General features: G+C 30.8%; 1 protein-coding gene across 1 annotated transcript; it reads right to left on the bottom strand.

Annotated features, from left to right (window-relative positions):
- Positions 1–43: 43 nt before the first annotated feature.
- Positions 44–3,065, bottom strand: LOC120266596 (GDSL esterase/lipase At5g03810-like). The gene is made up of 5 exons (XM_039274237.1): positions 2,721–3,065; positions 2,476–2,606; positions 1,760–1,993; positions 339–594; positions 44–272 (listed from the first exon to the last, which is right to left on the bottom strand). Exons 1-5 carry the CDS (start codon positions 2,959–2,961, stop codon positions 79–81), a joined length of 1,056 nt encoding a protein of 351 aa, XP_039130171.1. The 5' UTR covers positions 2,962–3,065; the 3' UTR covers positions 44–78.
- Positions 3,066–11,473: the final 8,408 nt, after the last annotated feature.

The following is an 11,473-nucleotide window of genomic DNA, read 5'->3' as shown; positions in this document are numbered from 1 at the left end:
AGAGCTTAGGTGCTTATCTTAACGTTACAGAATATAGATATAACCAGACAAAGATAAGGTTGTGCCATTAGACAGGCATTAGGAAATGAGATCAATGCCCTGAGACAGGAGGTTGTCGGATAAGAACTTGTTGGTGGCCTCAGTGGGGTGGACACTATCCCAGAACACATAGCTGGTGGCGTTTGCGCATGTTCCCAGTGCATGCTCATTGCACAGCAGCGACGTCTCGATCGTCCCTGTTCCACAGCATGCTTTCCTCGCCTCAAAGAAACCTTCATAGGTACAAAATCTCAGTCGCATTCACATAGATTTAGAAGATCATTAACAGTTATATTTACCATTCTGTTCAGGGTGCTTGATTAAGTCCAAAAGGGGGCTGTAGATGTCAAAAATCACAAGCTTAAGATCAGAGTGTTTTTTGGTCAATGATTTTGCAGTATTGTTAATCTTCTTGTTAAACAATATTGCGTCGTTGTTGAGCCTTTTTACGCACTGATTGGCCCCTTCGCCAAACAGGGTGACAGCGGCCGGAAGGCAGCCAAGTGGGGGCAATGATGTTACACCGATTCTCCTTGCACCGAGTTTGTACAGGTCCTGATCGAACAGTGAATGTGTCAATAGAAATGCAGGTATGTTTTAAGGTGCTATATATATATATGGTTTAATTCATTTTGCATGCTCATGTTTTGAGATATTTGAGATATTTGTTAATTTGGTACCATAAGTTTTATTTTTTGTCATTTTGCCATGTCAAAGTCTTACTAGTTGGATGTTGATTTCCTGAAAACCATCAAATTAACCCTTTTAACTATTGTTCAAAGATAACATGAAGCCTATCTGATTCATATATATATATATGTGTGTGTGTGTGTGTGTGTGTGTCACACCTACGGTGTCTAAAATTAAGTGTATCAATATATGATTTGTACTTGTTGATTACTATTGATGCTTGGTCAAAATTATCAGATGCTTTTAATGTTTTTATTTATGAAGGATGTCAAAGTGATCAAGTAAATCCCAAATAGTAATGAATGGTGACCTAAGTTAGAAGGGGATTCTGTTCTTAAAAGCCTTTGAAGCCTTTCTATATAAATTTAAGGTTTTAAATTGAGTGCAATTGTGCTTGTATCAGTTTGGTCAACATTAGCACATACTTTTAATGTCTCTAGTTATGAAGGGTATCCGAAGTAGTGAGTAATTGCAAGTAGTAATTAATGGTGAACAAATAGTCTATATGTTCCCCACCCACTTTGATATCCAAAACATAGAATATATAATTTCACACATAAAAATAATATATATATATATATATATATATATATATATATATATATATCTCTTGCATAGACCCGGTAAAATATATATATATATATATACTCTTTTTATTTATTTTATTTTAGAGTTTTATCTTTTTATTTGTCCATTTAGAAAAATTCATGAAGCATTAAATATTGTTTTTTCAAATTTATTATGTATATTTAATATACTTCTGCAACTTCTAATAAATATATTTAACTACACATTTTATTAAATTATATTTTAAATAAGAGTAATTTTGAAAAATTAATATAATTTTTTTATAAATTTTAGATTTTTAACTAATTTTAATAGACTATCTTAATTCGTGCAAATTAGTTAAAATGAAATGGACCAAATGATTATTTACATATCATCTTAATATATATATATATATATATATATATATATATATATATATGTATGTATGTATGTATGTATGTATGTGATATTAGTATATTACCTGAATGAAGGACGTGAAGGAATGGAGAAGCAAATCAGCAAATTGATCAGGTGTGAAGAGCTTGTAAAGAAGAGGGTTGATGTAGTAGTTCTGAATGTAGTCACTGCTGCCTTCGCTGAGCAGGTACAGCGCGCCGGTGAAGATGTCCGACGCGTTCTTCTTTCCGACCATCTTCGTCACCTTCTCTTGGTATTCTTTGTAGTATTTCAACTGTTGGCTTAGTGATATCGCACTCTATCCATGCATAACCATGCAAAATATATATATCACATTTAATCACTTGTTTTTTTTATCATAATATATATATATATATATACATGCAGAGTTAATTATATAAAATAAAAACTATTTATTACAAAAAAAATTCTCTGACTAATAGATTTTTACATTGAAAAAGATGAAGAAATCTACATACACATATTTATATGAAAAAGGGTATCCTTTTTATAATTATATTTCTTTTGAAAAATATAAAGTTAATTAATTATTGCTCCCTAAGAGAAACTCTTCCCAACTACCAAGCATATGTGAAATAAATAAAACAACCCGTTGTAATTTTTTTGCTCTAAATAATAATAACGTTTTCTAAGAAAAAAAAGACATTACATAAAATTATAGAAATAAATTAAAGAAAACAATGATGTAAGGCTTTTTTTTTTTTTAATACTTGGCCTAATGGTTATATTTATATAAAATTATAATGAAAATATACATACATAAAGTTTGGAGGTGCTGTCAAGATAACCAGAAGCAGCAGAGGCGAAGTTAGTCCCATTAAGAAGATGAGATCCAATTGCCTCTTTACTAAGGTAAGCTGGTGGATAAGAGTCAAACCCAAGATTCTCCACTGCATCAATTAAAACATAAATAAATAACATATAACTCTAAACATGAATAAAATAAATATAATTCTAAGAGCTGAAAAAAATAAATTTTTTTTAATCCTTTGTTTAATATTTACCAGTGAAATCAGAGGCTAACTTTCCATTGCAAAACCTTCCGGTGGGATTGTGATGGGTATAGTCCCTGCCGTAGGGTGGGAAGTTGGCCTTGACAAGGGTAAGAAGGTGGTTGTTATTTCCCACATCCATGACTGAGTCACCAAAGATGATGACTGCAGGGACCAAGGCTTGTCCTTGTGAGACATCAACAAGCATTGCTATCACCATTACCAACACTACTAGTTTGCACAACATGCTCATCTTTTTGTTGGTTCTTAGTTTGCTTATCAAGGATATGAACAAGAAGAAGAAAAAGAAGGAGAAGAAGTGGAATGGTGTTGTTGTTGATGGGTGTGTAATGATTGGTGAAGATGGGGGGGTTTAAGTAGAAGAGTGGTGGGGGTGGCAAGGCATGAAACAAAAGAAATATGAGTGGTTTAAGTGGTGGGTGGGGACTAGACTTTAACAAGAAAGCATGTACACACACTCTCTAATGGTTCACGATGAGGGTGCAAGCTTGCCTTCTCTCTTGCTTGCAACAAAGAAGAGAAGAAAAAATTTATTTATTTATTTTTTATTATTATTATTATTATTATTATTATTATTATTATTATTATTATTATTATTATTTTAAAAAGGTTTTGCATGCATAATTATGTAAATATTGGTTGCTTAGCATTTATAGCTTGATGAAAGTTTTTGGTTATTTTTTATATATTTTTTATGATTGGAATTCCTTGCACCTCTAATAATTTTTTTATTAATTAAAAGCTAAAAATTTTTCCATATAATATTTATACATATTGAAAACCTTAAATGCTAATAACGTGTTCAACCCTCTAAAATCAAGATTCTTTAATATGTGGGTGAAAAAAAATCTATGATTAATGTAACCGTACAATCTATAAAAATCTTAGTTGTACATATACGTTATAGAAGCAATTACAAAATATGTACAAATATACAAGCAATTACAAAGAAGTGTGCATAGTATATATGAAAAGATTATGAGGAGGTTTTCTTATTCTTAGTCCATGTGCAAATTGTTTTTCAATTAATAAATATGATTAGTTTTAGATTATTAGTCTCAAATATATTATTTTCAAAATTTTCAGTAACAAGTGTTTCTTTTAAACTTCTTTTTTATTTACCTTAGGAGAAAAATGCATTTTCTATAAACCCTTACAAAAATTATATTAGGGTTTCTCAATAGCTTAAATTCAATTTCTTATTATTGATTTATAAACATAAAAAATCTCAACTTAAGTTTTATTTGTTTTTTATATATTTTGAAATCCATATATAGGTGAAATTAAAAAAAAAAATCTATTTCCATTATTCTTTTATATTTCTTTTTTTTTTTAACATAATATTTTAAAAGTTGAATGTGAAATTAGATATTTTTTTCAGGAGGAATGCAAGGTAAAAAGCTTTATATATATATATATATATATATACAGTTTGGAAATGTTGGTGACTTGCTAAGAAGGCTAAATACCTCTTGGAATTCCAAAACTTGTTGTTTGGACATGCCAGCATTAATTTCTATTTAATAAAGCAGATAGGACAAGTTAGTTATCTAAAAATTTAATTAATTTTTTTTTCCTTTAACAACATGAGTTGAATTTAAAATTATGAAGAAAAGAAAATTTTTAGCACTTAGTATATGTGTACAAATAAACAAAAAAATTAATGAATAAAAATAGTAGAAAAGAGGTGGTGGTTAGGGCAATAAGCAAGCATAATAATTAAGAAAGAAAGAAAGAAAAATAAGTGAAGTGGGGAGCAGCTGAGCAGAATGGTAAATGAGGTTGCCTCTACGTTTTGATATGCGTGCCAACCTCTCTTTTATAACTTCTCAGGTCAATTTTTATTTTTTTTTCAGGAAAAGAGCTCAAATAGCTAATTTATTAAAAAATAAAAGAAGAATACATAGTCCAAAATATATATTTTTTTTTGGAAAAGAGCTCGAAAAGCTATTTTATTAAAATATAAAAGAAGAATACATAATCCAAAAATACAGACAACCAAGAGCAAAGATAAAACAAACACATAACAAATCAAACAACCAGGACCAGAAAAACCTAGTCCATTCTAAAACCATTAGCATGAAACACCTTCATAAGCCACCTGGGAAGGTCTCTACCCTGAAAAAAAACAGAGACAGGGAATGAAGAAAGACACTGTGACTAGCCAGACGAGCCGCACACAAATTCCAAACTTTAGGGATGACGTGAACTGGAGGAGAACCCAAATCTCTAAGTTGACTCTTAAGGCTGGAGAAGACAGCAGCTGCTCTCCAATCATCCACCGCCGCTCCGTCTGACATCAGAGAAGAATGTAACGCAGAGCAACTCAAGAAAATGTGCCTGAAGTGACATCCATGCAAACCAGCAACCTATAAAGCCAATGACAACCCCTTGATCTCAGCATCAATCTCTGAATTAATCATAATCGGACAACACCCTGCCATGGAAATCACATAATCAAAATTAACAAGAAGGAAACCCACACCCCCCAGCTCCAAATTCCTGGAACAAAAGGATGCAGTGAGTAAAAAAGGCCCATCCATATTGGAAAAATTGTTAAGGATTAGATTCTTCCCAAAACACCGCCCATTAGTAGAGGAGTATTCCTCAGCTCAAACTCTTTGATCATCTTCTCTTTTAATAATAATAATAATAATAATAATAATAATAATAATAATAATAAGTATTATTATTATGATGATTGACAAATACGCAACAATTGGCCCGCACTTAAAGATATCATAAGATCGGATAGGTAAAGTATACTACTTATAATGTTTAAAAATGCTCCAAGAATTTACCATATAGGACGGGGCAAATATGCAGAGTAATAACGATCTGGAGAGTTGGAAAATACAACTCCTCCCACAAGAGACTTATGTGGGGACCCAGCATACAATACCTGATTCCAATGAACTGTGAGTAAATAGTGCTCCACAATACTATAAGCTCGGGATTTTGAACCTACGCTTGCCCACTCATTATAAAGATGAGAAACCACTGTGCTTTGAGGTAGTTCTCTAAATGATAAAAATAATAATAATTATTATTATTATTATAATTATAATTATTATTATTATTATTTGATTATAAATATATATAATCTAGGACTCTTAAATATTGTTGTAAAAGAAAATTGAACTCTCAACTCCTTAACAAGAAATTAATGAGTTACCAATCTCTTATTATGAATTTATTATTATTATTAGGACGCATCTTTTATAAACATCCGTAGAATTGTGAAATCCAGTCGTTGTAACATATCTCTCCTTGTGAATAGTGATCATGGAGCACTAATAGTAAATCAATCGCAACTGTCCAACCGGATTTCTATTTTTGGTACTATTCATACTACTATTTGTGCACCTGTTTGTGTCTGTATTTTTCTCTCCCTTACTTTTTCCCAACTGCGAGGTTTGTATCTTCTATTGTTGTTGTTGTTTAATAATTTTTTTAAACACCAAATGTCTCTCTTGCATTTTCTTTGTTTAGTTTTATAGGTGGATCTTTTAGAAAAACATATTTGTAAAAGAATTTCGATACACTCCCTCTATTTCATATTAACGGTCACATTTGAGCTTTACACAAATATCAAAACTGTCATTAAAGCTCTTAAAATATAATAAAAAAATTATGATTAGACATTCTTACCCTTACTAGAGTTATTTACTTCAATTAATACACACCTTTTTTTTTGGGTTTTTTAAAATATTGCAAAGAAATTATTTACGAAATCAAGCATTTTCTGAATTATTTACCAAAATACGCATTTTGGGGAAAAAGGAGGGAAGTTTTCCTGTTTTCTCTTTTTTTTTTAAAAAAAATATGAAAACGGAAGAGCATCTCCTGTTTTCACTTTTTTTTAAATTAAAAAAAAAATAGGGCCCTAACGGCCATAAAAATGGTAACAATGTTACCCTTTTTTCTTACTATTTTATTTTTTATTTTATTTTATTCTTATATAATCCCCATTATATACCACCTCCCCTCCATTTTTCATTTTCTCCCCTTCTAATCCTATTTCAACTTTTAATTATTCAGTATTTTTATACTTTCACGTGTACAAGATTTTTGTTGATAATTTTCGATAGCGTTGTTAAGATTATAGAGTGACCACATTTCATCCATTTTACCAGAAAATGTAATTTTTTTTTACTTAAATAACCTACTATATTATTAGGTTTACTTTTGATTAATAATTGTATTAAGTCATTAGTTTATATTAATAATTATATTATGTCATAATTATTAATTATATTAATAATTGTTTTATTAGCTCCCCAAACATGTTTAATTAGATAACCCACTATATTCTTAGGGTTTTTTTTTTATTAACAATTGTATTATGTCATAATTAATTATTGTATTAATAATTGTTATATTAGCGCCGAAGCTTGTTTATTTAGATAACCTACTATATTTTTAGGTTAATTTTTTATTAATAATTGTATATTATTTTTTATTAAAATATTTTTATCTAATTAGGGTTTAGATCTTAGTGTTTAGGTTTAAGAGTTTATTGTTTGTGGAGTTTCTCGGAGTTGTCCCACCGGCTAGCAAAGGAAAGGTCAGAGTATAACACTAACGTGGCTTGAGAAAATATTTGGCATTTTGTCATATGATGCAGGTCAACAAACAATAGAATGTTATGCATATGCCTATATCCTAAGGATTATCAATTGCCTCCTCATGCCGGATATGTCCTAGAATAGGGTTCATCTGAAGTGGTTACCACTTTTGAGGGATTTTACAAAAGTCATAAGATAGAATTGGGATTTAGCATGCATGTCTAGCAACCCTATACTGGTCTTTATGCAGTGCATCCAACAAGGATATGAAGAATATCAGTGGATCGATGATATTATTTTAATCATGGGCATGGTACAAGATTTCAAATATATCCCCTCAAACCCTTTCTATCGTATCCTTTCCTCTGGCCCGTAGGTGAGAACAAATTAAATTGATGCTTCATTTTATACTTAATTATAATAAATTGAATTGTAATTCATTCTCATTTTTTAGGTGGGTGCACATTGAAGTGGATGACGATAGCGGCAACAACAAGCACAATGTGAAGGTGTACAGGCAATTACTAGATCGCTTAGAGATGCAACATGTAATGTTGTTAAAAAAATTTGATAATACATGCACATATTTTAGGTATTAATAAGTGTTGCTAATTTGGTAAACAATTTTGAACAGTTTATATGGAGGCCTTATGATGCGGACGAGATAATATCACAAGTGACACTCGACATTTTTGCGGACAGACCTTTGTGAACTATGTTTAAGTCATTAATTTGCTTTGAAGTTGTTGAGTGGTACCAAACCGATGTGATGACAAGACAATTTGGCTTCACCCAAGGTGTTCAGCTTGCTCTAGTTTGCATTAGACCGGCCGATAATCATGATCTTCATCGCAGAAGTGACACAGATTGGGCACTTATGCACGGGAGATGAATTGGATACTGGAGAGATAGAGCATCACGTTGCCTCACCCTTCATGTTCTTGCCAAGAATAACACAATGTCGGTAGAATATTATGAATTGTATACCACTACCACCATACTATTTTTATCGACAAATCAGGATCTGTTGGATCCTCATATGAGAGGGAACACTCTTTCAGTGCCACTGAAAGCGTTTCCTACAGCCAATGTAGATGTGTCACCACTGAGTCCTCCAACGCAAACCCTGCAATTGCATACATTGTCATATGACTTGCATTTACCTAACTACCGAGTCATATCAGACTCGATGACTATGTATTCCACCAAATTCAGTAAGCAATAATGCTTAATCGCGGTCATAGCATCATCTTTGCTTTGAAATTGCATGCCTACATGCAAATCTCCATTTGTTGTTACTCCGCTTAATATATTAGCATACAATAAAGGATACTCCTGGATTCTAGTGTGGGCATTGCTTTTAAATCAAGGGTCCGCATATGTGCTGGAGATTCCATTAGTGCCATTTTGAAATTATAGCCGCGCATAGGGACATCTTCGAAATTGCGGTCTTCTAAGTGAATGTCATCAACGCTTGCTTCATTGTTCTGCCCAAAGCTGCCATTGTCATCATCATCATCGTCTCCACTAGATCGCATGTACCCACTAAATTTGGTTTCATGGAGCATTATGAAAGGAACTCGTTCGGCCTTTTGGATGTTGTGAATTAATGAAATCAATATTGGGGTGGTGGATCATCCTATGCCCTCCATTCCGTAAAAAACCTTTCAGGTTCATTAACTTGCCATGGTGATGAAGTCTTCTCTCTTCCCATGTTGCATTGCTATAGCAGTTTATTATCAGGAAGAAGCACCCTCAGAAGTTGCAATGCTAAACTCTACATACAATTCAACAATGCTAATATCAGGATTTTTTTGTGGTAGTCGAACATCATCCAAACATCTCGGTTATTATGCAATTTGAATGACTGATAGCAAATCTTACCGAATCCTAAAGAAATTGGGAGCCAGTATTTGATACGTGAAAATCTTTGGTTATCCATCATCTCAATGCTTTATTCAATAGATCTCTTTAAGTTTTTGTAAGAGATAAGTCTTCGACATAAAAATATGATTGATCCTCCGACGAAAATATAATTGTGTCTTCACTTGCAATGATTGAACCATTATAGTAAACCAAAACAAGTGAAGTCTCTGCCATTTTTGAAGACAAGAAGAAGAAGTATAGGTGAGTGAGTTGAAAGAGAGTAAATGGTGTACAAGAGTGAAAATGGGTTACTAAAGATTTGTTTATATATAGAGTTCAAATTTTGACTATTTTCATTTATGATCATTACAGGTTTGACAGTCCTCATTACTGACCGGTGTAGGTTTGACCGTCTTACTTTGTACTAAGTACTGACCGGTGCAGGTTTGACTGCCCTACTTTATACTAATCTCTAGCCGATAGATTGATTGTCCTACTTTATACTAAATACTGACTGATGCAGGTTTGACCGTCCTACTTTGTACTAATTACTAACCGATGCAGGTTTGACCAACATTGCATTTTTAACCATCCTATTTTGTACTAATTACTAATCGGTGCAGGTTAGACTGTCTGACTGATGCAAATTTGATCGCCTTACTTCGTAATCATTACTGACTGGTGCAGATTGAACTAACCAACTTCGTAATAATTTCTGATTGGTGCAGATTTGACCGTCCTATTTTCTAATATTTTCAGGATTTGTATTTAAAAAAAATAAAACTTAAAAAAATATAAATGGATTTTTATTTTCCAATACAACTTTTGAAAAAATTAAAAAATTCTTAACTGCAGCTACCTAAGCTGTTGTTAAGAATTTTATTTTTTTTTTTAAAAAAATAAGCATGAAAAAGGAATAGCATCTCCCGTTTTCAATGTTTTTTATTAACAAAATTAAAAAAAATTGAAAACGGGTGAGCTTCTCTAGTTTTCTTTTCTTTTTTTTTTTAAAAAAAATTGAAAACAGGAAATTTTTTGTGTTTCACCCAACTGGCGCATTCTGGTAAATAATCCAAAACATGCATAATTTCATTTTTACAATATTAAAAAGACCCTTTTTTAAAACGAGAAAAAGGGTAATATTGGAAAAAAATAATATTTAATGCTTATAGAATTCTTAAAGGTGATAGATGATTTAAGAAAGAAATTTTTCTAAATGTAACTATTAATATGAAACGGAGGGGGTATATATATAGCACACAAAACGCGTGATATTGATTTTGACATATTTGGCTCATGCAACTCTTTTATATCATACTCCCTCCAGTCCTTTTTACTTATCCATTTTAACTAATTAATATGGATTAAAAAATGCTGTTAAACTTTGTTGGTAATTTAAAATTTATAAAAAAAATACATCAGTTTTCAAGATTACATTTATCTAAAATATGATTTAATAAAATGTGTAGTTGAATATGATTTATTGGAAGTTGTAGAAATCCATTAAATATAAATGGTAAATTTAGAAAAATAAAACTTAATGCTTCATGAATTTTTTAAATGGACATGAAAAAAGGACAAAAAAAACCCCTCTAAAATGGGACAAATAAAAAGAACGGGAGAGAGTATAAGATAAATGATATTATTATGATTTTGGTTAGAAGTGAGTGATAGAATTTGTAAATATAAATTCAGAAAATATATGTTTCATTTAATATATTTAAAAAATAAGGTCACTGCCATCGTGACATAGCCTAATAATTAGGACACTTAATTTTCATACTGGAGTCTGAGGATTTGACTCTTTCCCAATACATCGCTAATGTTTTAATAATAAAAAAAAATGTGTTAATAAGATGGTTTGTTCATATTTCAAAATAAAAAAAGGATCACTCTTGATCAAATTACCCTCGTGTCCTTTATTTATTTTTTATTTTTTATTTATATCAAACATATGTATAAATTATTTTAATTATTATATTAATCACCTTCATTATTAAGTTTATTATTAAATTAATTATTGAACTTATAATCTTACATTTTACTATTAATAATGAGATGTTCATGCTTCATATCCCTCATCTTTTTTTGTCAAAACCACATTGTTCACAAATCTTCTATATCGACACAAAATCAGACTTGACAATGTATTATCAAATGTAAATTCTAAGAATTTCTTAACTATTTATTCATAGTCAGAACTTATTATTATTATTATTATTATTATTATTATTATTATTATTATTATTATTATTATTATTATTATTTTTATTATACTCTTGTCTATGTCACCAATATATTATTAAACTG

Source organism: Dioscorea cayenensis, chromosome 8 (genome assembly GCF_009730915.1).
Source record: "Dioscorea cayenensis subsp. rotundata cultivar TDr96_F1 chromosome 8, TDr96_F1_v2_PseudoChromosome.rev07_lg8_w22 25.fasta, whole genome shotgun sequence".
Taxonomy (NCBI): Eukaryota; Viridiplantae; Streptophyta; class Magnoliopsida; order Dioscoreales; family Dioscoreaceae; genus Dioscorea; species Dioscorea cayenensis.
This window is presented reverse-complemented; position numbering and strand designations above follow the sequence as displayed.

Coding starts and splice junctions, on each gene's coding strand:
- LOC120266596 (XM_039274237.1), bottom strand. CDS start 2,961: ATGAGCATGTTGTGCAAACTAGTAGTGTTGGTAATGGTGATAGCAATG. Junction 2,607..2,720: donor GTTAGCCTCTGATTTCACTG/GTAAATATTAAA, acceptor TAATTGATGCAG/TGGAGAATCTTGGGTTTGAC. Junction 273..338: donor CAAGCACCCTGAACAGAATG/GTAAATATAACT, acceptor GTACCTATGAAG/GTTTCTTTGAGGCGAGGAAA.